Genomic DNA, 27,036 nt, shown 5'->3' on the forward strand with positions numbered 1-27,036 from the left:
GGAAGGTGAAGGAGTTTCAGTATGTAATTGGAGGGAGGGGGAAGGAGTTTCAGTATGTAATTGTAGCGAAGTTGAAGGAGTTTCAGTATGTAATTGGAGGGAAGGTGAAGGAGTTTCAGTATGTAATTGTAGGGAAGGTGAAGGAGTTTCAGTATGTAATTGGAGGGAGGGGGAAGGAGTTTCAGTCTGTAATTGTAGGGAAGGTGAAGGAGTTTCAGTCTGTAATTATAGGGAAGGTGAAGGAGTTTCAGTCTGTAATTATAGGGAAGGTGAAGGAGTTTCAGTATGTAATTGTCGGGAAGGTGAAGGAGTTTCAGTCTGTAATTGTAGGGAAGGTGAAGGAGTTTCAGTCTGTAATTGTAGGGAAGGTGAAGGAGTTTCAGTATGTAATTGGAGGGAGGGGGAAGGAGTTTCAGTATGTAATTGTAGGGAAGGTGAAGGAGTTTCAGTATGTAATTGGAGGGAAGGTGAAGGAGTTTCAGTCTGTAATTGTAGGGAAGGTGAAGGAGTTTCAGTATGTAATTGGAGGGAGAGGGAAGGAGTTTCAGTATGTAATTGTAGGGAAGGTGAAGGAGTTTCAGTCTGTAATTGTAGGGAAGGTGAAGGAGTTTCAGTATGTAATTGGAGGGAGGGGGAAGGAGTTTCAGTATGTAATTGTAGGGAAGGTGAAGGAGTTTCAGTCTGTAATTATAGGGAAGATGAAGGAGTTTCAGTCTGTAATTGTAGGGAAGGTGAAGGAGTTTCAGTATGTAATTATAGGGAAGGTGAAGGAGTTTCAGTCTGTAATTGTAGCGAAGGTGAAGGAGTTTCAGTATGTAATTGTAGGGAAGGTGAAGGAGTTTCAGTCTGTAATTGTAGGGAAGGTGAAGGAGTTTCAGTCTGTAATTGTAGGGAAGGTGAAGGAGTTTCAGTCTGTAATTGTCGGGAAGTTGAAGGAGTTTCTGTGTGTAATTGTAGAGAAGGTGAAGGAGTTTCAGTATGTAATTGTAGGGAAGGTGAAGGAGTTTCAGTATGTAATTGTAGGGAAGGTGAAGGAGTTTCAGTCTGTAATTGTCGGGAAGTTGAAGGAGTTTCTGTGTGTAATTGTAGAGAAGGTGAAGGAGTTTCAGTATGTAATTGTAGGGAAGGTGAAGGAGTTTCAGTATGTAATTGTAGGGAAGGTGAAGGAGTTTCAGTCTGTAATTGTAGAGAAGGTGAAGGAGTTTCAGTCTGTAATTGTAGGGAAGGTGAAGGAGTTTCAGTATGTAATTGTAGGGAAGGTGAAGGAGTTTCAGTCTGTAATTGTAGGGAAGGTGAAGGAGTTTCAGTCTGTAATTGTAGGGAAGGTGAAGGAGTTTCAGTCTGTAATTGTAGGGAAGGTGAAGGAGTTTCAGTCTGTAATTGTAGGGAAGGTGAAGGAGTTTCTGTATGTAATTGTAGGGAAGGTGTAGGAGTTTCAGTATGTAATTGTAGGGAAGGTGAAGGAGTTTCAGTATGTAATTGTAGGGAAGTTGAAGGAGTTTCAGTCTGTAATTGTAGGGAAGGTGAAGGAGTTTCAGTCTGTAATTGTAGGGAAGGTGAAGGAGTTTCAGTATGTAATTGGAGGGAGGGGGAAGGAGTTTCAGTATGTAATTGTAGGGAAGGTGAAGGAGTTTCAGTATGTAATTGGAGGGAAGGTGAAGGAGTTTCAGTCTGTAATTGTAGGGAAGGTGAAGGAGTTTCAGTATGTAATTGGAGGGAGAGGGAAGGAGTTTCAGTATGTAATTGGAGGGAAGGTGAAGGAGTTTCAGTATGTAATTGTAGGGAAGGTGAAGGAGTTTCAGTATGTAATTGTAGGGAGGGTGAAGGAGTTTCAGTCTGTAATTGGAGGGAGGGGGAAGGAGTTTCAGTATGTAATTGTAGGGAAGGTGAAGGAGTTTCAGTCTGTAATTGTAGGGAAGGTGAAGGAGTTTCTGTCTGTAATTGTAGGGAAGGTGAAGGAGTTTCAGTATGTAATTGTGGCGAATGTGAAGGAGTTTCAGTCTGTAATTATAGGGAAGATGAAGGAGTTTCAGTATGTAATTGTAGGGAAGGTGAAGGAGTTTCAGTCTGTAATTGGAGGGAAGGGGAAGGAGTTTCAGTCTGTAATTGTAGGGAAGGTGAAGGAGTTTCAGTATGTAATTGGAGGGAAGGTGAAGGAGTTTCAGTCTGTAATTGTGGCGAATGTGAAGGAGTTTCAGTCTGTAATTGTAGGGAAGGTGAAGGAGTTTCAGTATGTAATTGTGGCGAATGTGAAGGAGTTTCAGTCTGTAATTGGAGGGAAGGTGAAGGAGTTTCAGTCTGTAATTGGAGGGAAGGTGAAGGAGTTTCAGTCTGTAATTGTAGGGAAGGTGAAGGAGTTTCAGTATGTAATTGGAGGGAAGGTGAAGGAGTTTCAGTCTGTAATTGTAGGGAAGGTGAAGGAGTTTCAGTATGTAATTGGAGGGAGGGGGAAGGAGTTTCAGTATGTAATTGTAGGGAAGGTGAAGGAGTTTCAGTCTGTAATTGTAGGGAAGGTGAAGGAGTTTCAGTCTGTAATTATAGGGAAGATGAAGGAGTTTCAGTCTGTAATTGTAGGGAAGGTGAAGGAGTTTCAGTATGTAATTATAGGGAAGGTGAAGGAGTTTCAGTCTGTAATTGTAGGGAAGGTGAAGGAGTTTCAGTATGTAATTGTAGGGAAGGTGAAGGAGTTTCAGTCTGTAATTGTAGGGAAGGTGAAGGAGTTTCAGTCTGTAATTGTAGGGAAGGTGAAGGAGTTTCAGTCTGTAATTGTCGGGAAGTTGAAGGAGTTTCTGTGTGTAATTGTAGAGAAGGTGAAGGAGTTTCAGTATGTAATTGTAGGGAAGGTGAAGGAGTTTCAGTATGTAATTGTAGGGAAGGTGAAGGAGTTTCAGTCTGTAATTGTCGGGAAGTTGAAGGAGTTTCTGTGTGTAATTGTAGAGAAGGTGAAGGAGTTTCAGTATGTAATTGTAGGGAAGGTGAAGGAGTTTCAGTATGTAATTGTAGGGAAGGTGAAGGAGTTTCAGTCTGTAATTGTAGAGAAGGTGAAGGAGTTTCAGTCTGTAATTGTAGGGAAGGTGAAGGAGTTTCAGTCTGTAATTGTAGGGAAGGTGAAGGAGTTTCAGTATGTAATTGTAGGGAAGGTGAAGGAGTTTCAGTCTGTAATTGTAGGGAAGGTGAAGGAGTTTCAGTATGTAATTGTAGGGAAGGTGAAGGAGTTTCTGTGTGTAATTGTAGAGAAGGTGAAGGAGTTTCAGTCTGTAATTGTAGGGAAGGTGAAGGAGTTTCAGTCTGTAATTGTAGGGAAGGTGAAGGAGTTTCAGTATGTAATTGTAGGGAAGGTGAAGGAGTTTCAGTCTGTAATTGTAGGGAAGGTGAAGGAGTTTCAGTATGTAATTATAGGGAAGGTGAAGGAGTTTCAGTCTGTAATTGTAGGGAAGGTGAAGGAGTTTCAGTATGTAATTGTAGGGAAGGTGAAGGAGTTTCAGTCTGTAATTGTAGAGAAGGTGAAGGAGTTTCAGTATGTAATTGTAGAGAAGGTGAAGGAGTTTCAGTCTGTAATTGTAGGGAAGGTGAAGGAGTTTCAGTCTGTAATTGTAGGGAAGGTGAAGGAGTTTCTGTATGTAATTATAGGGAAGGTGAAGGAGTTTCAGTATGTAATTGTAGGGAAGGTGAAGGAGTTTCAGTATGTAATTGTAGGGAAGGTGAAGGAGTTTCACTCTGTAATTGTAGGGAAGGTGAAGGAGTTTCAGTCTGTAATTGTAGGGAAGGTGAAGGAGTTTCAGTATGTAATTGTAGGGAAGGTGAAGGAGTTTCAGTATGTAATTGTAGGGAAGGTGAAGGAGTTTCAGTATGTAATTGTAGGGAAGGTGAAGGAGTTTCAGTCTGCAATTGTAGGGAAGGTGAAGGAGTTTCAGTATGTAATTGTAGGGAAGGTGAAGGAGTGTCAGTCTGTAATTGGAGGGAAGGTGAAGGAGTTTCAGTCTGTAATTGTAGAGAAGGTGAAGGAGTTTCAGTCTGCAATTGGAGGGTGAAGGAGTGTCAGTCTGCAATTGGAGGGAGGGGGAAGGAGTTTCAGTCTGTAATTGTAGGGAAGGTGAAGGAGTTTCAGTCTGTAATTGTAGGGAAGGTGAAGGAGTTTCAGTCTGTAATTGTAGGGAAGGTGAAGGAGTTTCAGTATGTAATTGGAGGGAGGGGGAAGGAGTTTCTGTATGTAATTGTAGGGAAGGTGAAGGAGTTTCAGTCTGTAATTGTAGGGAAGATGAAGGAGTTTCTGTGTGTAATTGTAGGGAAGGTGAAGGAGTTTCAGTATGTAATATTAGGGAAGATGAAGGAGTTTCAGTCTGTAATTGTAGGGAAGGTGAAGGAGTGTCAGTATGTAATTGGAGGGAGGGTGAAGGAGTTTCAGTCTGTAATTGGAGGGAGGGGGAAGGAGTTTCAGTATGTAATTGTAGGGAAGGTGAAGGAGTTTCAGTATGTAATTGGAGGGAAGGTGAAGGAGTTTCAGTCTGTAATTGTAGGGAAGGTGAAGGAGTTTCAGTATGTAATTGGACGGAGGGTGTAACATCTTGCTTTTATGCCCGATTTAGAATAAAACCAAGAAATTCTGAATTCCCAAAATGCAAAACCATTTGGAAATCAAATGTCTTTCTTAGCCTAACGGTGCAAAGAAGGTTCACTGGATTGATTCCTGGGATGAGAGCGTTGTCCTTTGAGGAGAGATTGAGTATAATGGGCCGATACTCTCTGGAGTTTAGAAGAATGAGAGGTGATCTCATTGAAACATATAAGGTTGTCAGAGTGCTTGACAGGTTCGATGCTGAGAGATTGTTTCCCCGGACTGGAGGGTCTAGAACTAATGGGCATAGTCCCAGGATAAGGAGTCGGCCATTTGGGACTCAGATGAGGAGGAATTTCTTCTCTCAGATGGTTCTGAATCTTTGGAATTCTCTACCCCCGAGCGCTGTGAATGCTCAGTCATTGGATATATTCAAGGCTGAGATCGATAGATTTTTGGACTCTATGGGAATAGAGGGATATGGGGATCAGGCAGGAAGAGGAGTTGAGGTCGGAGATCAGCCATGATCTTATTGAATTGCAGAGTAGGCTCGAGGGGCCTTATGGCCTACTCCTGCTCCTATTTTCTATTTTCTTATGTTCTTAACCCCATAGCAAAAGTTAATATACCCATGGTTTGCTCAAGCTTGCCGGTAAGATTCCAAGTATTTTGATGGCTACTGTTGCAGTTTAGCGTGGCTTTCTCTTGCAAACAGTTCATCTAGTTGCAAGAGAAAGAAGGCATACGGGATACTTCCCTTTATTAGCAGAGGCATAGAATATGAGAAGGGAGGTTATGCTATAAATGTATAAAACACCAGTTAGGCCACAGCTTGAGTGCTGTGCACAGTTCTGGTCACCACATTACAGGAAAGATATGATTGCACTAGAGAGGGTACAGAAGAGATTTATGAGGATGTTGCCAGGACTGGAGAATTTTAGCTATGAGGAAAGATTGAATAGGGTGGGGTTGTTTTCTTTGGAACAGAGGAGGCTGAGGGGAGATTTAATTGAGGTGTATAAAATTATGAGGGGCCTAGATAGAGTGGATAGGGAGGACCTATTTCCCTTAGCAGAGAGGTCAATACGCAGGGGACATAGATTTAAAGTGATTGGTAAAAGGATTAGAGGGGAGCTGAGGAGAATATTTTTCACCCAGAGGGTGGTGGGTTCTGGAACTCACTGCCTGAGAGGGTGGGAGAGGCAGAAACCCTCAACTCATTTAAAAAGTACCTGGATGTGCACTTGAAGTCAGTAACCTGCAGGGCTACGGACCAAGTGCTGGAAAGTGGGATTAGGCTGGGTGGCTCTCTTCCGGCCGGCACGGATACGGTGGGCCGAATGGCCTCCTCCTGTGCTCTAACTTTCTATGATTCTATGATCTGACAGAATGAAATATTTCAAAGTGTTGAAGTGGCATCGATATCCCATAAACAGCAGTGAGATTAGTGACCATAAGAAGTGTTTTCAGTGGTGTTGGTAGAGAGACGAATGTTGACCGGGCCGCTGGAGGAATTCCTCCCTCTTTTTCTAACTCAACCTTGGACCCTCTCCGTTTTCCTCCTTTTGCTTCTTGCGGCTCTGGTGTTAAGTTTGTTCCCTCTTTAGTTACTGACACACCGACCAGTGGAGATAATTTGTGCCCCGACTTATCTCACGAAAGCCCGGCATAATTGTGAACACTGATCGAGTGAGATGGCTCCCAATCTCTTCCCATCCATGGTAACATCTTCCTGAGACTCTTCTGTACTCTCCTAACCCTGACCTTGGCCTACTCCCTAGAGTAGGAGGCGAAAAAGGGCTCAGCATTCTAACTGCGGCCCAACCGATACCAAAGTGGATTCAACATAAAAATGACATTAAGCTTTTTTAAAATTCATTCATGGGATGTGGGCGTCTCTGGCAAGGCCGGCATTTATTGCCCATCCCTAATTGCCCTTGAGAAGGTGGTGGTGAGCCGCCTTCTTGGACCGCTGCAGTCCGTGTGGTGACGGTTCTCCCACAGTGCTAATTTTGAAATACAGATTACTCTCACCATCCTGGTCTGTTGAGGGAAGGAATGGTAGAGATAGCGGAGGCTCTGGCCACAATCTTAGAACCCACTTTAGAGATGGGAGTGGTACCAGTGTTACACCCCTGTTCAAAAAGGGGGAGAGGGATAAACCCGGAAACCATAGGCCAGTCAGCCAGTGGTGGGGAAACTTTTAGAGGCAATAATCCGGGGCAGCATTAATTGTCATTTGGAAAAACACGGGTTAATCAGTGAAAGACAGTACGGATTTGTTGAACGCAAATCATGTTTAACTAACTTGATTGAGTTCTTTGGTGAAGTAACCGAGAGGGTTGATGAGGGGAGTGCGGTTGATGTTGTGTATATGGGTTTTCAAAAGGCATTTGATAAAGTGCCACATAATAGGCTTGTTATTAAAATTAAAACCCATGGGATTAAAGGGGAGTGGCAGGATGGATACAAAATGACTAAGGGACAGAAAGCAGTGAGTAGTGGTGAACGGTTATTTTTCAGACAGGAGGGAAGGACACAGTGGTGTTCCCCAGGGGTCAGTATTAAGACCACTGCTCGTTTAGCTATATATTAACGACCTGGACTTGGATTTGGAGGGTATAATTTCAAAGTTTACAGATGATACAAAACTCGGGAATGTAGTAAACAATGTGGAGGATAGTAACAGACTTCAGGAGGACAGAGACTGGTGAAATGGGCAGACACATGGCAGACGAAATTTAAAACAGTGAAGTATGAAGTGATGCATTTGGAAGGAAAAATGAGGTGAGGCAATATAAACTAAATGGTACGATTTTAAAGTGGGTTCAGGAACAGAGAGGTTTACATACAGAAATCCTTGAAGGTGGCAGGCCAAGTTGATAAAGGCTGTTCAAAAAGACAGACGGGCTCCATGGCTTTATAAATAGAGGCACAGAGTACAAAAGCAAGGAAGTTATGCTAAACCTTTATAAAACACTGGTTAGGCGTCAGCTGGAGGATTGTGTCCAATTCTGGGCACCGTACTTTAGGAAGGATGTCAAGGCCTTAGGGAGGGTGCAGAGGAGATTTACTAGAATTGTACCAGGAATGAGGGAGTTCAGTTACGTGGAGAGACTGGAGAAGCTGGGACTGTTCTCCTTAGAACAGGGAAGGTTAAGTGGAGATTTAATTGAGGTGTTCAAAATCACGAGGGGTTTTGAAAGAGTAAATAAGGAGAAACTGTTTCCAGTGGCAGAAGGGTTGGTAACCAGAGGACACAGATTTAAGGTAATTAGCAAAAGATCCAGAGGTGAGCTGAGTTGTTCTGATCTGGAATGCGCTGTTTGAAAGGGTGTTGGAAGCAGATGCAATATTAACTTTCAAAAGGGAATTAGATAAATACTTGAAGGGGAGAAATTTGCAGGGCTATGGGGAAAGAGCAGGGGAGTGGAGCTAATTGAATGGATCTTTCAAAGAGCCAGCACAGGCAGGATGGGCCGAATTGCCTCCTTCTGTGCTTTACGATGTTATGATTCTAGGATAAGTTTTAGAAAATGATAAATGGGATAAATGAACAATACGTAACGAGCTCAATGTTCACATTAATCAGTAGAGATAACCTATAGTGAAGCAAATTACACAGACGGAAGGAATTAAATAGCGAGATACATAAAAAAATGTAGCTGAGGCAGAGCCCGTGAGGCGGCTGTGTGGCCGCAGACAGTCAGTCCGGTGGAATAAATTCCGTATCATCTCCAGAGGAAGATTTGACAGATCAAAATTGGCCAGTATCGGAATCATAAACGCATAAATATGTCCCACCAGCAGCACCGAGATTTGTTGGTTGAGGGAGAAATGTTGGCAAAGAAACATGGAAAATTCGGGATCTTCAAATAATATCAGGGGATTTTAAGATACGGCGGGACCGTTATAATCAGAGGAGTGGCGAAAGTTTCGGAATGAAGATTGGACCCACTCAGAGGCCCCTCATATTTCTTTGATGAAGTAACGGAGAGGGTTGATGAGGGAGTGCGGTTGATGTTGTGTATATGAACTTTCAAAAGTCATTTGATAAAGTACCACATAATAGACTTGTTCGCAAAATTAAAACCCATGGGATTAAAGGGGAAGTGGCAGGTAGATACAAATTAGGCCCAGGGACAGAAAGCAGAGCGTGGTGGTGAACGGTTGTTTTTCAGACTGGAGGGAAGTATACAGTGGTGTTCCCCAGGGGTCAGTATTAGGACCACTGCTCTTTTTGATATATATTAATGACCTGGACTTGGGTATAGAGGGTATAATTTCAAAGTTTAGTGATGACACAAAACTCAGGAATGTAGTAAACAATGTGGAGGACAGTAACAGACTTCAGGAAGACAAAGACAGACTGGTGAAATGGGCAGAACACGTGGCAGATGAAATTTATCGCAGAGAGGAACAGAGACACCTGGGGATGTATGTACACAAATCTCTCAAGGTGGCAGGACACGTTGAGAAGGTTGTTGAAAAACGTTTGCGGGATCCTGGGCTTTATTAATAGAGACCTAGAGAACAAAAGCAAGGAAGTTATTCTAAATCTTTATAAAACACTGGTTCGGCCTCAATCGGATAATTGTCTCCAATTCTGGGCACTCCACCGTAGGAAGGATGTCAGGGCCTTAGAGAGGGTGCAGAGGAGATTTACTCGATTGATTCCGGGGATGAGGGACCTCAGTTATGTGGAGAGACTGGAGAAGCTGGGATAGTTCTCCTTAGAGCAGAGAAAGTTAAGGGGAGATTTAATAGAAGTGTTCAAAGTCATGAAGGGTTTTGATAAAGTAAATAATGAGAAACTGTTTCCAGTGGCAGACGGGTCAGTAACCAGAGGACACAGATTTAAGGTGATCGGCAAAAGAAGCAGAGGGGAGATGAGGAAACATTTTTTTACGCAACGAGTTATAATGATCTGGAATGTACTGCCTGAAAGGGCGGATGAAGCACGTTCAATAATAACTTTCAAAAGGTAATTGGATGAATACTTGAAGGGAAAAAATTACAGGGCAACGGGGAAAGAGCGGTTTATTCTTTCGTTCCTTTCCGGCGGTTTAATACAACTGAGTGTGTTGCTCGGTCAATTCAGAGAACAGTTAAGATTAGGACTAATTGGATACTTCTTACAAAGAGCCGGCAAGGACACGATGGGCCGAACGATCTCCATCTGTGCTGCAACATAATACAATACTGTGATTCTATGAATTGTGATGGAGCAGTCTGGGACGTTGGCTGAAAGATATGATTCTGTGAGTATGACTATATCAGGCTGTTGCTTGACTAGTCTGTGGGACAGCTCTCCCAACTTTGGCACAAGTCCCCAGACGTTGGTGAGCAGGACTTTGCAGGGTTGACTGGCTGGGTCTGCCTTTGTCGTATCCTGATTCAATGTTGGGTCTCAAACCAATGGTCCGTCTGATTTATTTTTTTGTTCTTTTGTCGCGGTTTGATACAACTGAGTGGATTGCTCGGCCAATTCAGGGGACAATTAAAGGTCAATCCCGTTGGTTTGGGTTTGAAGTCATATATAGTCCAGATCAGGTGATGGCAGCAGGTTTCCTTCCCTAAAGGACACACCGTTTCCCTTTAAAAAGAAGTAACATCCAGTTATGTCCATTCTATTGCGTCAAAAACGAGAGTAAAATCGACTGCATTGTTCATTCAATGACTGTAACTAACATTAATGGTGATGTTACAGAATGTGTTTATTCAATGACTGTAACTAACATTAATGGTGATGTTACAGAATCTGTTTGTTCAGTGACTGTAACTAACATTAATGGTGATGTTACAGAATCTGTTTATTCAATGACTGTAACTAACATTAATGGTGATGTTACAGAATCTGTTTATTCAATGACTGTAACTAACATTAATGGTGATGTTACAGAATCTATTCAATGACTGTAACTAACATTAATGGTGATGTTACAGAATCTGTTTGTTCAGTGACTGTAACTAACATTAATGGTGATGTTACAGAATCTGTTTATTCAATGACTGTAACTAACATTAATGGTGATGTTACAGAATGTGTTTGTTCAGTGACTGTAACTAACATTAATGGTGATGTTACAGAATCTGTTTATTCAATGACTGTAACTAACATTAATGGTGATGTTATAGAATCTGTTTATTCAATGACTGTAACTAACATTAATGGTTATGTTACAGAATCTGTGTATTCAATGACTGTAACTAACATTAATGGTGATGTTACAGAATCTGTGTATTCAATGACTGTAACTAACATTAATGGTGATGTTACAGAATCTGTTCATTCAGTGACTGTAACTAACATTAATGGTGATGTTACAGAATCTATTCAATGACTGTAACTAACATTAATGGTGATGTTACAGAATCTGTTTATTCAGTGACTGTAACTAACATTAATGGTGATGTTACAGAATCTGTGTATTCAATGACTGTAACTAACATTAATGGTGATGTTACAGAATCTGTGTATTCAATGACTGTAACTAACATTAATGGTGATGTTACAGAATCTGTGTATTCAGTGACTGTAACTAACATTAATGGTGATGTTACAGAATCTGTTCAATGACTGTAACTAACATTAATGGTGATGTTACAGAATCTGTTTATTCCATGACTGTAACTAACATTAATGGTGATGTTACAGAATCTGTTTATTCAATGACTGTAACTAACATTAATGGTGATGTTACAGAATCTGTTTATTCAATGACTGTAACTAACATTAATGGTGATGTTACAGAATCTGTTTATTCAATGACTGTAACTAACATTAATGGTGATGTTACAGAATCTGTTTATTCAGTGACTGTAACTAACATTAATGGTGATGTTACAGAATCTGTTTATTCAATGACTGTAACTAACATTAATGGTGATGTTACAGAATCTGTTTATTCAATGACTGTAACTAACATTAATGGTGATGTTACAGAATCTGTTTATTCAGTGACTGTAACTAACATTAATGGTGATGTTACAGAATCTGTTTATTCAATGACTGTAACTAACATTAATGGTGATGTTACAGAATGTGTTTATTCAATGACTGTAACTAACGTTAATGGTGATGTTACAGAATGTGTTTATTCAATGACTGTAACTAACGTTAATGGTGATGTTACAGAATGTGTTTGTTCAATGACTGTAACTAACATTAATGGTGATGTAACCTAATTGTCTCTCTGGGGGTTAACATCAGGTATAAGAAGGGATCCTTTCAATATCGAACAGAGCGGGTGTGGGACAGGGAACTGACATCGCTGCTTCTCACAGAAAATGCACTCCCCGCCCAGAGGTCCGGTCTATGCCATTTACTACACTGTCCTTGCAGCTGTCGCTGTTCCTGGTAAAGTATTACAGCAAGTTATTCATTGTGAGAAGCATTAGTTGCCTGGATTGTCTCAGTAACTGGTTGTTGACCGCACTTTGTACAATGCGTTTCCCCCGGAGCCGCCTGTCCAGCGGGATCACTCCAATCCGTGTTTCACCCTGAAAGGACTTTATTTGTTCAGTGCGACGGTTGATTGAAATTATATTCACATGTTGATATTTTTTGATCATAATTGGACTGTGTCTGTGTAATGGCGGAGAGTGAAATATCCCTCCCCCAACACCGACCTCCAAATCACACTTTGAAATGTGTCTCCATTCTCTCCAATCAGCCGCTTCCCCGGTGTGAGGAGCGGGCGAACTTCCCACCAGCTCCCGCCTTGCTCCGGTCTAACTGTTTCTGGACGATTGTGAAAAGGTGGAGAAATTGTCTCTGCAAAAATACCTCTGTGTGTTTAAACTGTATTGAATTACATGCAGTTCTAATCATTGCCTTGTAATCGGGTTTAATGACATTTCACCTCTCTCAGTTCCCGGGATCTCAGCTCTGCTCCCACCTCCTCCCATCTCCTGGTGTGTCTCGGACTAACCCGTTCCAGCTGGCTGTAACTGGACAACGTTACAAAGTGAATACTTTAAATGACAATGTGTAATTGTACATTATATCAGTGTAAGACACAAGCTCGTTATATACCAGGATCACACAGTGAGACCGTGTTCTTACATTCCTATCACCTTATTGATATTATATTTCAGTGATATTATCATATTACTGATCAATGTTTCTGATTTTTCATCCCTCCTCTCCTGCGGTTTGACTCAGGCTGGGGCTCGGTTCTACGGCCGCCCTCAGCCTTCAGGTACCTTGGCCCGTTCTTTATATTAAAGCTATTTTTCAGTGTTATCCTGAAGTCGCTGTTGCAGACACACAGTCACGTGTTTAATCTGGACATCGGCCGTGAGACAAACAGCGAACACCAACAGGTGTAATATTGTAAAATGCAGAAACCCTGCTGATCTGTTCAAAGCCAATCCCACCATTGATCTGAAGACCCCCAGATAATGGGAGTGGAAGATGAGGATGGTGAAGGTGGTGAGAAAACAATTGATAGGCTGTAGGAATTAATTTAAATTAAATTAAATTAAATTACTTTCCCGTTAATTTTTTGCAATTCAGATTGGACGTAATAGAATTACAAGTAATTCCTGACTGGTTTATGAATTCTGAAAGCTTTGGATGAATGGAATGATATGTGAGTCACCGACTCTGCTGATTAAATAATGAATATGTTAAGTATCTGTTGATAATTAATCATTCCAACATATATTAATAAATTGCTGAGTTGATTTAATGATGTTATATGTCACTCGGAATACTGTGTACAGTTCTGGTCACCCTATGATAGAAAGGATATTATTAAACTAGAAAGAGTGCAGAAAAGATTTACTTGGATGCTACCGGGACTTGATGGTTTGACTTACAGGGAGAGGTTAGACAGACTGAGACTTTTTTCCCTGGAGAGCAGGAGATTTCGGGGTGATCTTATGGAAGTCTATTAAATAATGAGGGGCATAGATAAGGTAGATAGTCAAAATCTTTTCCCAAAGGTAGGGGAGTCTATATCGAGGGGGCATAGATTTAAGGTGAGAGGGGAGAGATACAAAAGTGTCCAGAGGGGCAATTTTTTCACTCAAAGGGTGGTGAGTGTCTGGAACGAGCTGCCAGAGGCAGTAGTAGAGGCGGGTACAATTTTGTCTTTTAAAAAGCATTTGGACAGTTACATGGGTAAGATGGGTATAGAGGGATATGGGCCAAGTGCAGGCAATTGGGACTAGCTTAGTGGTATAAACTGGGCGACATGGACATGTTGGGCCGAAGGGCCTGTTTCCATGTTGTAAATTTCTATGATTCTATGATTCTATAAAGAGTTGTTGACAATTAGAAACAATTAAGTGACTGGTTTATTGATGAACAATTTCCCAGGCTTCTGTCCTGTCTTATAACCCAGTCCATTGGTCCGATCCCGTCCCGTCCCTCCACATTCGCTGCTCCTGAATTCCCTCCTACAATCCTGCTCTTTTACTCCCCTTGCAGGTCCGGGTTATTTTAGCCACCGTTGGACAATCGACTATTTTCATCGATTTGAAACTTGCACAATTATTTCGATGGGTTTTGTTTCCTTCTGGATGCCCTGATACAAATTGAAATATTAACTTTCATTCAGACTATGTCTCCCGCCCGCCTCACTTTCACTTTGGATTTCACTCAAGTATCAAAGCTGCAAACATCGCATAATTCCGGTCAATATAAAACTTTTGCAGCGAATTTATTCTCTAACTTCTCATCTTTCTCTTTCCTTACAGTTAATTTAGTGGCGATTGTGATCCTGTCCCGAGGAAGGTGCGGTCTCTCCAGATGTATCACTCGGTACCTGGTGTCCATGGCGGTGACGGATCTCCTGGTCATTCTCACGGCTGTGATATTAAACCGGATTCCTGGTATTTATTTTCCGGGTAGTTTCCTGTCCATCACTCCCGTCTGTAGTCTCAGCATTACATTAATTTATGCATCAAGAGACAGTTCTGTCTGGTTAACGGTCGCTTTCACCTTTGATCGATTTGTGGCCATTTGTTGCCAGAAGCTGAAAATTAAATATTGCACCGAGAAAACGGCGGCTGTTGTTATAGGGACGGTCTGTGCACTGGGATTTTTGAAAAGCGTTCCCTGGTATTTTTTACACGAGCATATGTACATAATTAACAATGTCCCGTGGTATTGCAGACTGAAGGGAATCCGTTATACGTCTCCTCTCTGGCGAGCATTTGACTGGTTTGACCGTATTTTGACCCCGTGTCTCCCTTTCGTTCTGATTCTTCTGCTCAATGCTCTGACCGTCAGACACATTCTAGCGGCCAGTAGAGCCCGCAGGAGACTCCGGGCCCACAGTAATGGAGAGAAACAGAGTGACCCGGAGATGGAGAGCCGGAGAAAGTCCATCGTTTTACTCTTCGCCATCTCGGGTAGTTTCATCCTGTTGTGGATGACGTATGTTGCACAGTTCTTATATGAGCGATTTACAAATAATTATCAAATCCAAGGTTTCAGTGACCCTAAATTTATTCTGCAGGAAAGTGCAAATATGCTTCAGCTCCTGAGTTCTTGCACCAACACGTTTATTTATGCAGTGACTCAGAGTAAATTCAGGGAGGAGTTAACGAATGCGGTCAAATATCCACTGAATCTTATAGGGAAATTAATTAAATCATGAAAGAATAAACTCCAGCACAAATTATGCCGAATGAGAATTGTCCATGGAGTGTGTCGAAGTTTGGGAAACTTCATTTATATAAAGTGAATTCAGCAAACTGGTCATTTCTGGGCTGGCACCAGATAAAATAGACATAAATTCTGCCGGATTGTTTAAAAACCCGGCTGACAAGGGAACCTCCCACACGTACCTGGACTGGCCGAAATCTGACTACAATCCCACGCGACATAGTTGATTTCCAGTATCCGCAAGACAACTAGGGAGGGGCAATAATTGCGGTTTTGGCAGCGACACTCACATCCCAAGAACAAATAAAATATTAGAAAAATCTATGTATCAAATAATCACCGTCGGTGATCGAGTGTAAAGATGAGATTCACAAGGTGAGTTTTAAATAAGATGCGGAATGTTGGGGAACAAACATGTTGAATGGGGCAGGTGACCTCCCGTACCAGGGACTCAAACATCCCAATTTACTGACAGGTGACCTTATTGTACCAGTGAGACAAACATCCCAATTTACTGACAGGTGATCTTACTGTACCAGTGAGACAAACATCCCAATTTACTGACAGGTGATCTTACTGTACCAGTGAGACAAACATCCCAATTTACTGACAGGTGACCTTACTGTACCAGTGAGACAAACATCCAAATTTACTGACAGGTGATCTTACTGTACCAGTGAGACAAACATCCCAATTTACTGACAGGTGACCTTACTGTACCAGTGAGACAAACATCCCAATTTACTGACAGGTGACCTTACTGTACCAGTGAGACAAACATCCCAATTTACTGACAGGTGATCTTACTGTACCAGTGAGACAAACATCCCAATTTACTGACAGGTGACCTTACTGTACCAGGGACTCAAACATCCCAATTTACTGACAGGTGAACTTACTGTATCAGTGAGACAAACATCCCAATTTACTGACAGGTGACCTTACTGTACCAGGGACTCAAACATCCCAATTTACTGACAGGTGACCTTACTGTACCAGTGAGACAAACATCCCAATTTACTGACAGGTGACATTACTGTACCAGTGAGACAAACATCCCAATTTACTGACAGGTGACCTCCCGTACCAGGGACTCAAGCATCCCAATTTACTGACAGGTGACCTTACTGTACCAGTGAGACAAACATCCCAATTTACTGACAGGTGACCTTACTGTACCAGTGAGAGAAACATCCCAATTTACTGACAGGTGACCTTACTGTACCAGTGAGACAAACATCCCAATTTACTGACAGGTGACCTTACTGTACCAGTGAGACAAACATCCCAATTTACTGACAGGTGACATTACTGTACCAGTGAGACAAACATCCCAATTTACTGACAGGTGATCTTACTGTACCAGAGACAAACATCCCAATTTACTGACAGGTGACCTTACTGTACCAGTGAGACAAACATCACAATTTACTGACAGGTGACCTTACTGTACCAGTGAGACAAATATCTCAATTTACTGACAGGTGATCTTACTGTACCAGAGAGACAAACATCCCAATTTACTGACAGGTGACCTTACTGTACCAGTGAGACAAACATCCCAATTTACTGACAGGTTACCTTACTGTACCAGTGAGACAAACATCCCAATTTACTGGCAGGTGACCTTACTGTACCAGTGAGACAAACATCCCAATTTACTGACAGGTGACCTTACTGTACCAGTGAGATTAACATCCCAATTTACTGACAGGTGACCTTACTGTACCAGTGAGATTAACATCCCAATTTACTGACAGGTGACCTTACTGTACCAGTGAGACAAACATCCCAATTTACTGACAGGTTACCTTACTGTACCAGTGAGACAAACATCCCAATTTACTGGCAGGTGACCTTACTGTACCAGTGAGATAAACATCCCAATTTACTGACAGGTGATCTTACTGTACCAGTGAGACAAACATCCCAATTTACTGACAGGTGACCTTACTGTACCAGTGAGACAAACATCCCAATTTACTGACAGGTGACCTTACTGTACCAGTGAGACAAACATCCCCATTTACTGACAGGTGACCTTACTGTACCAGAGACAAACATCCCAATTTACTGACAGGTGACCTTACTGTACCAGTGAGACAAACATCCCAATTTACTGACAGGTGACCTTACTGTACCAGTGAGACAAACATCCCAATTTACTGACAGGTGACATTACTGTACCAGTGAGACAAACATCTCAATTTACTGACAGGTGACCTTACTGTACCAGTGAGACAAACATCACAATTTACTGGCAGGTGACCTTACTGTACCAGTGAGACAAACATCCCAATTTACTGACAGGTGTCCTTACTGTACCAGTGAGACAAACATCCCAATTTACTGACAGGTGACATTACTGTACCAGTGAGACAAACATCCCAATTTACTGACAGGTGACCTTACTGTACCAGTGAGACAAACATCCCAATTTACTGACAGGTGACCTTACTGTACCAGTGAGACAAACATCTCAATTTACTGACAGGTGACCTTACTGTACCAGTGAGACAAACATCCCAATTTACTGACAGGTGACCTTACTTTACCAGTGAGACAAACATCCCAATTTACTGACAGGTGACCTAACTGTACCAGTGAGACAAACATCCCAATTTACTGACAGGTGACCTTACTGTACCAGTGAGATAAACATCCCAATTTACTGACAGGTGATCTTACTGTACCAGTGAGACAAACATCCCAATTTACTGACAGGTGACCTCACTGTACCAGAGAGACAAACATCCCAATTTACTGACAGGTGACCTTACTGTACCAGTGAGACAAACATCCCAATTTACTGACAGGTGACCTTACTGTACCAGAGACAAACATCCCAATTTACTGACAGGTGACCTTACTGTACCAGTGAGACAAACATCCCAATTTACTGACAGGTGACCTTACTGTACAAGTGAGACAAACATCCCAATTTACTGACAGGTGACCTTACTGTACCAGTGAGACAAACATCCCAATTTACTGACAGGTGTTCTTACTGTACCAGTGAGATAATCATCCCAATTTACTGACAGGTGACCTTACTGTACCAGTGAGACAAACATCCCAATTTACTGACAGGTGACCTTACTGTACCAGTGAGACAAACATCCCAATTTACTGACAGGTGACCTTACTGTACCAGTGAGATAAACATCCCAATTTACTGACAGGTGACCTTACTGTACCAGAGACAAACATCCCAATTTACTGACAGGTGACCTTACTGTACCAGTGAGACAAACATCCCAATTTACTGACAGGTGACCTTACTGTACCAGTGAGAGAAACATCCCAATTTACTGACAGGTGACATTACTGTAACAGTGAGACAAACATCCCAATTTACTGACAGGTGACCTTCCTGTACCAGAGAGACAAACATCCCAATTTAATGACAGGTGACATTACTGTAACAGTGAGACAAACATCCCAATTTACTGACAGGTGACCTTCCTGTACCAGAGAGACAAACATCCCAATTTACTGACTGGTTCCCTTACTGTACCAGTGAGACAAACATCCCAATTTACTGACAGGTGACCTTCCTGTACCAGAGAGACAAACATCCCAATTTACTGACAGGTGACCTTAATGTACCAGTGAGACAAACATCCCAATTTACTGACAGGTGATCTTACTGTACCAGAGAGACAAACATCCCAATTTACTGACAGGTGACCTTACTGTACCAGTGAGACAAACATCCCAATTTACTGACAGGTGACCTTACTGTACCAGTGAGACAAACATCCCAATTTACTGACAGGTGACCTTACTGCACCCGTGTGATAAACATCCCAATTTACTGACAGGTGACCTTACAGTACCAGTGAGACAAACATCCCAATTTACTGACAGGTGCCTTTCAATCTCTCAGTCACTTGACAAGGGTTTAGCAGGTGTTGTGCCTTGAGCGTGAACTGAAAGTCAGACCCAGACTGACCCCAGTCTGGCCCTCGAAAATCGCAATTGTGCTCTGATTTCAATTTTTGTATCAACTTGTAGCTGTGTATTAAATCTGGAATAAAGCTGTTCATTTTCTGTTGCTGATTTAATCTTATGCACGTTTCCAGTTATTGGGGATCCCATTACTCTAGTCTCTCTCTGTGTAGCAACATAGTTCATGATCCCGCTGACTGGGATTAGTTTGGGACTGATACGGGGCTTTGGGCAAATTGTCGGGAAATGGGATTCGTTTGAGATTCTTACAGTGCTATGGGAAGATTGCAGGGCAATAGGATAAGTTAGAGATTGATACAGGGCTTTGGGGAGAGAGCGGGACAATGGGTTTCGTTTTGGATTGACACAGAGCTATGGGGTGTGAGTGGGATAATGGGATTAGATATGGATTCATACAGGCCTTTGGGGAGATAGCAGACCAATGGAGTTAGTTTCGGATTGATACAGTGCCATGGGGAGAGAGTGGGCAGTGGGCGTGTGAAATGAGTAAACTGCATAGAATAATAATCATTTAACTACCCCCAAATAAACTGGCAAGAAGAGCGATGGAAAGGAGGAACGGCAATGTTGAATTATAATGTGTTCAGGACTCTTTTCAAGTGAGAGGCCCGAAAGGAGAGGAATTACTGCTGGATCTAGCAATGGGCAATGAACCAGAGCAGATAAAAAAGTAAACAATGGGGAAAATCTAGGCCACAACGATCACAACAAACTACGGTTTAACATAAAGAGTGAGAACGACATAAGACAAAGACCAAAGTAATTGATTGCAAAAAGGTAATTTTGAGGGGATGAGAATGGAACTAGGGGAAATATATTGGAAAGAAAATTAAAAGACAAAGAGTTCGAACAGCGTTGAGAAATATTGAAGTCGGTGATCAATAGCGTTCAGATGAAATATATTCCGCCGACAAACAACAACAAACCAGCCAATAATGAAACACAATGGATGAATAAAGAGATAAGGCTAAAATTCAAACTAAAGAAAAAAGCCTACTCTGAGTACCCAGACAATAAAGGAGAGGATGAGAAAGGTGAATACAAGAGGTGAGGAAGTAAATCAAAAAACAATTAGGAAAGTAAAGAGAAACTACGAAATTAATTGCCAAGGATTATAAAAAGAAACAATGACGTACTCTACAGACACATAAAGAACGAAAGACAAGTGCCAGGCAATGACCATCTCCAACAAGAGAGAGTCTAACCACCTCCCCTTGACATTCAACGGCATTACCATCGCTGAATCCCCCACCATCACCATCCTGGGGCTCACCATTGACCAGAAACTTAACTGGACCAGCCGTATAAATACTGTGGCTACGAGAGCAGGTCAGAGGCTGGGTATTCTGCGGCGAGTGACTCACCTCCTGACTCCCCAAAGCCTTTCCACCATCTACAAGGCACAAGTCAGGAGTGTGATGGAATACTCTCCATTTGCCTGGATGAGTGCAGCTCCAACAACACTCAAGAAGCTCAACACCATCCAGGACAAAGCAGCCCGCTTGATTGGCACCCCATCCACCACCCTAAACATTCACTCCCTTCACCACTGGCGCACTGTGGCTGCAGTGTGTACCATCCACAGGATGCACTGCAGCAACGCGCCAAGGCTTCTTCGAAAGCACCTTCCAAACCCGCGACCTCTACCACCTTGAAGGACAAGAGCAGCAGGCACATGGGAACAACACCACCTGCACGTTCCCCTCCAAGTCACACACCATCCCGACTTGGAAATATATCGCCGTTCCTTCATCGTCGCTGGGTCAAAATCCTGGAACTCCCTTCCTAACAGCACTGTGGGAGAACCGTCACCACACGGACTGCAGCGGTTCAAGAAGGCGGCTCACCACCACCTTCTCAAGGGCAATTAGTGATGGGCAATAAATGCCGGCCTCACCAGCGACGCCCGCATCCCATGAACGAATTTTTTAAAAAGCTCACAGGTAGTGATGGAAAAATGGCAGAAGCATGAAATAGTTGCTTTTCCTCAGTGTTTACCAGGGAGACTAACAAGGTGGACACGAAATTCAAAGAAGAGATCAAAAAAGATATAAAGACATTTAAGATAGAAAAGGGGAGATAATTGATCAACTAATCAAAGTTAGAGAGATAAAACCCCAGTCTGGACGGATTGCATCCGTGAATATTAAAAGCAGTTAGAGAGGGGAAAGCAGACGCATATTACATATATATATAAATTCATTAGAAAAGGGAACAGTGCCAGAGGATTAGCGGACAGCTCATGTGATTCCTATATTTGAAAAGGGACATAGAACCAGTCCAGGGAACTCTAGTTAGCTTAATGTCGGTGGTAGGAAAGATAATGGAATCTTTACTCAGATGTGATAGAAAAACATTTAGAAAATGAAAATATAATAAAGAATAGTCAGAGGGGATTTGAAAAGCGGAAATCATGCTTTTTTAACCAACCTTAATGAATTCTTTAAAGAAGTAACAGAAAGGGTAGACAAGGGTAATGTAGCTGATGTAATATATTTAGATTTTCAAAAAGCCTTCGATAAGGTACCTCAAAGTACTCTCATGACTAAGGTCGGAGCATGTGGAGTCAGAGGACAGGTAGCAGAATGGATATCAAGCTGGCTACAAAACAGAAAACAGAGAGTAGGGGTTAAAGGTAGTTACTGAGACTGACAAAAGGTGGGAAGTGGTGTTCCACAGGGATCGGTGCTGGGATCACTAGTTCACAATTTTCATAAGCGATTTGGGCTTGGGAATCATAGAATCATAAAATCATACAAAGGTTACAGCACGGATTGAGGCCATTCGGCCCATCGAGTCCGTGCCAGCTCTATGCAAGAGCAATCCAGCTAGTCCCACTCACCCGCCCTTTCCCCGTAGCCTTGCAGTTTTTTCCCTTTCAAGCACTTATCCAGTTCCCTTTTGAAGACCATGATTGAATCTGCCTCCACCACCCCCTCGGGCAGTGCATTCCAGATCCTAACCACTCGCTGTGTAAAAAGTTTCCTCATGTCACCTTTGGTTCTTTTACCAATGACCTTAAATCGATGTCCTCTGGTTCTTGACCCTTCCGCCAATGGGAACAGTTTCTCTCTATCTACTCTGTCCAGACCCTTCATGATTTTGAACACCTCGATCAAATCTCCTCACAACCTTCTCTGTTCCAAGGAGAACAACCCCAACTTCTCCAGTCTATCCACGTAACTAAAGTCCCTAATCCCTGGAATCATTCCAGTAAATCTCTCTGCACCCTCTCTCAGGTCTTCACATACTTCATAAAGTACGGTGCCCAGAACTGGACACAATACTCCGGTTGTGACCAAACCAATGTTTTGTGAAGGTAATCGGATGTAAAATTTCAAAATTTGCAGACGACACCAAATTGGAGGAATACTTAATACCGCGGAGGACTGCGACAAAATACAAAAAGGCATCAATAAACTTGCAGAATGAGCGTGCAATTGGCAAATGAATTTCAATACAGACAAGTGTGAGTTAATGCATTTTGGTAGGAAGAATAAGGAGGCCACATACTGCTTGGATAATAAGAGTCTAAATAGAGTCATAGAGTTATATGGCACGGATAGAGGCCCTTCGGCCCATCGTGTCCGCGCCGGCCATCAAGCCCTGTCCAATCAAATCCCATATTCCAGCATTTGGTCCGTAGCCTTGTAAGCTATGGCATTTCAAGTGCTCATCCAAATGCTTCTTGAATGTTGTGAGGGTTCCTGCCTCCACAACCCTCTCAGGCAGTGAGTTCCAGACTCCAACCACCCTCTGGGTGAAAAAGTTCTTTCTCAAATCCCCTCTAAACCTCCCGCCTTTTACCTTGAATCTATGTCCTCTTGTTATAGAACCCTCAACGAAGGGAAAAAGCTCCTGAGTACCATCCTATCTGTGCCCCTCATAATTTTCTACACCTCAATCATGTCCCCCCTCAGCCTCCTCTGCTCCAAGGAAAACAAACCCAATCTTCCCAGTCTCTCATCATAGCTGAAGCGCTCCAGCCCTGGTAACATCCTGGTGAATCTCCTCTGCACCCTCTCCAAAGCGATCACAACCTTCCTGTAGTGTGGCGACCAGAACTGCACACAGTACTCCAGCTGTGGCCTAACCAGTGTTTTATACAGCTCCATCATAACCTCCTTGCTCTTATATTCTATGCCTCGGCTAATAAAGGCAAGTATCCCATATGCCTTCTTTACCGCCTTATCTACCTGTTCCGCCGCCTTCAGGGATCTGTGAACTTGCACACCAAGATCCCTCTGACCCTCTGTCTTGCCTAAGGTCCTCCAATTCATTGTGTAGTCCCTTGCCTTGTTAGTCCCTCCAAAGTGCATCACCTCGCACTTTTCCGGGTTAAATTCCATTTGCCACTGTTCCGCCCATCTGACCAACCCATCTATATCATCCTGCAGACTGAGGCTATCCTCCTCGCTATTTAGCACCCTACCAATTTTTGTATCATCAGCGAACTTACTGATCATACCTTTTACATTCATATCCAAGTCATTAATGTAGACCACAAACAGCAAGGGACACAGCACCGATCCCTGTGGTACCCCACTGGCCACAGGCTTCCAGTCACAAAAACAACCTTCGACCATCACCCTCTGCCTTCTGCCACTAAGCCAGTTTTGTATCCAAAGTGCCAAGGCACCCGGGATTCCATGGGCTCGTACCTTCTTGACCAGTCTCCTGTGCGGGACTTTATCGAAGGCCTTACTGAAATCCATGTATACCACATCCACTGCGTTACCCTCATCCACACGCCTAGTCACCCCCTCAAAAAATTCAATCAAATTAGTCAGACATGATCTTCCCTTGACAAAGCCATGTTGACTATCCCTGATTAATCATTGCTTCTCCAAGTGGAGACTAATTTTGTCCTTCAGAATTTTTTCCAATAATTTTCCTCCCACTGATGTTAGGCTCACTGGCCTGTAGTTCCCCGGTTTTTCCCTACTCCCCTTCTTGAATAATGGTACTACATTAGCGGTTCTCCAGTCCTCTGGCACATCCCCTGTGGCCAGAGAGGTTCTGAATATATGTGTTAGAGCCCCCACAATCTCCTCCTTTGCCTCACACAGTAGCCTGGGATACATTTCGTCCGGGCCTGGGGATTGATCCATTTTTAGGCCTGCTAAAACCGCCAATACCTCCTCCCGCTCGATGTTAATATGTTCGAGTATATCACAGTCCCCCTGTCGTATTTCTATGTCGACATCGTCCTTCTCCATAGTGAAAACAGATGCAAAAAATTCATTTAGAACCCCTCCTACATCTGTCGGCTCCACACACAGATTGCCATTTTTGCCCTAATGGGCCCTATTTTTTCCCTAGTCATCCTCTTACCCTTAATATACTTATAAAACATCTTAGGATATTCCATTATTTTGCTCGCCAGTGTTATTTCATGGCCCCTCCTTGATCACCTAATTTCTTTTTTAAGTATCCCCCTGCACTTTTTGTACTCCTCTTGGGCTTCCTCCGTCTTCAGCCTTTTGTATCTGCCAAAAGCCCTCCTTTTTTTCCTGATCCATTCTCGTATATCCCCTGACATCCAAGGTTCCCTGGAGTTCTTGGAACCACCCTTGACCTTTACGGGAACATGTTGCCATTGTATGGTCTCAATCTCCCTTCTGAAAGACTCCCATTGCTCCGATGCGGATTTTCCTACAAGCAACTGATCCCAGTCCATTTTGGCCAGATCCTACCTTATCCTATTAAAATCGGCCTTCCCCCAATTTAGAACCTTTATTTCCGGCCCCTCCCTGTCCTTTTCCATGACCACCTTAAATCTCACTGAATTATGGTCACTGTCACCAAAGTGCTCACCTACAAGCACTTCTTCCACTTGGCCGGCCACATTCCCTAGAATTAGGTCCAGTACCGCCCCCTCTCTTGTAGGACTTTCTACATGCTGGCTCAAAAAGCTCTCCTGGATGCACGTTAAGAATTTTGTACCCTCTAAGCCTTTTACTCTCTGAGTATCCCAGTTAATATTGGGGAAGTTGAAATCCCCCACTATTATTACCCTATTATTTGCACAATTTTCTGAGATTTGCCTACATATCTGTTCCTCTATCTCCCCCTGACTGTTTGGGGGCCTATAATACACTCCCATCAAAGTGCTTGCCCCCTTTTTGTTTTTAAGCTCCACCCATGTGGCCTCATTCGAGGAACCTGCTAATATATCATCCCTCCTTATGGCAGTAATTGATTCTTTAATTAATATTGCGACCCCCCTCCTCTTATACCTCCCCCTCTATCTCGCCTGAAGATTCTGTACCCCGGAATATTGAGCTGCCAGTCTTGCCCCTCCCTCAAGCATGTCTCTGTGACAGCAACAATATCATACTCCCATGTGTTTATCAACACCTTCAGTTCATCCACCTTATTCGCAAGACTCCAGCCTTGCCCTCACATATTTGCCCTGTCTTCCAAGCTGACTTGTTTTTTTCTCAATATTTGGCTGCACATCACCCCCTATTGTAGCTCCACTCTGTATCCCATCCCCCTGCCAAGTTAGTTTAAACCCCCCCCCAACAGTGCTAGCAAACCTCCCCGCAAGGATATTTGTCCCGCTCTGGTTCAGGTGCAACCCGTCCGACTTGTACAAGTCCCACCTTCCCCAGAAGCAGGCCCAGTGATCCAGGAAACTGAAACCCTCCCTCCTGCACCAACTCTTTAGCCACGCATTCATCTGTTCTATCCTCCTATTTCTATACTCACTTGCCCGTGGCACTGGGAGTAATCCAGAGATTACAACCTTTGATGTCCTGCTCTTTAATCTGCTACCTAGCTCCCTAAATTCTTGATGCAGGACCTCATCTCCCTTCCTACCTATGTCGTTGGTCCCAATGTGGACCACGACCTCTGCCTGCTCCCCCTCCCCCTTGAGAATGCCCTGTAGCCGCTCAGTGACATCCATGACCCTGGCACCAGGGAGGCAACAAACCATCCTGGAGTCACGTTTACGGCCACAGAAACGCCTGTCGGTTCCCCTGACGATAGAATCCCCTACCACTATAGCTCTTCCACTCTTTTTCCTCCCAGCCTGTGCAGCAGAGCTACCCCTGGTGCCAGGATGTTGGCTGCTGCTGCTTTCCCCTGATAAGTCATCCCCCTCAACAATATCCAAAGCGGTATATTTGTTTGAGAGGGGGACGGCCACAGGGGACCCCTGCACTGCCTGCCTGCTCCTCTTACTCTGCCTGGAGGTCACCCACTTACTTCCTGCCTGTACAACCTTTACCTGCGGTGTGACCATCTCACTAAACGTGCTATCCACGACGTTCTCAGCATCGCGAATGCTCCATAATGAATCCATCCGCAGCTCCAGTGCCGCAATGCGGTTTGTCAGTAGCTGCAGCTGGATACATTTCCCGCACACATGGTCGTCAGGGACACCGGAAGGGTCCCTGATTTCCCACATAGAGCAGGAAGAGCATAACACGGGGCTGGGCTGTCCTGACATGACTTACCCTTTCACTAATTAATTCAAATTAAATGAATCCCACCAATTTCACTTCAATTAAAAAGGTCTACTCAAGGGCCCTTGCTGAACAGCAGTCCCCCACGACACAACAGAGACCCGAGAATCCACAAACTCTAACCTTAGACAAATTCAGCAGGAAAATACTCACCAGCCAATCACTTACCTCTTCCTTGGTGACGTCCCACTTGGATTACTTTTTGCTTCTTATTTATCTCAGGTCCAGGAGTTAAGTCCCTGTGATGTCGCACAGTAGTTGTCTCTTGGTGCAGGTCTGCTGCTGCTTTTATTCCACAATCTGTCTTCTAATCTCAGGTCCACTGCCGCTCTGCAGGAAAAGTTTGGAGAAGCAAGGCAAAGCAGCACCTCCTTCCCCCACTTCACCAAACTCCCACACTTACCGAACTCTCA

The 27,036-nt window shown here is 43.2% G+C and overlaps 1 protein-coding gene across 1 annotated transcript; it reads left to right on the forward strand.

Moving 5' to 3' along the window:
- The first annotated feature begins 11,845 nt into the window (after window positions 1-11,845).
- On the forward strand, window positions 11,846-15,168 carry LOC137310247 (probable G-protein coupled receptor 139). Its single transcript, XM_067978144.1, has 2 exons — window positions 11,846-11,915; window positions 14,264-15,168. The coding sequence occupies exons 1-2, from the start codon at window positions 11,846-11,848 to the stop codon at window positions 15,166-15,168; spliced, it is 975 nt and encodes a 324-aa protein (XP_067834245.1).
- The last annotated feature ends 11,868 nt before the right edge of the window (window positions 15,169-27,036 follow it).

Source organism: Heptranchias perlo, unplaced genomic scaffold, assembly GCF_035084215.1.
Source record: "Heptranchias perlo isolate sHepPer1 unplaced genomic scaffold, sHepPer1.hap1 HAP1_SCAFFOLD_232, whole genome shotgun sequence".
Classification (NCBI taxonomy): Eukaryota; Metazoa; Chordata; class Chondrichthyes; order Hexanchiformes; family Hexanchidae; genus Heptranchias; species Heptranchias perlo.

What these genes read in the sequence shown, in the direction of transcription:
- LOC137310247 (XM_067978144.1), top strand. Translation starts at nt 11,846, where the DNA reads ATGCACTCCCCGCCCAGAGGTCCGGTCTATGCCATTTACTACACTGTC. An exon ending in TGCAGCTGTCGCTGTTCCTG is followed by an intron (nt 11,916 to 14,263) that starts GTAAAGTATTAC and finishes CTTTCCTTACAG; the next exon opens with TTAATTTAGTGGCGATTGTG.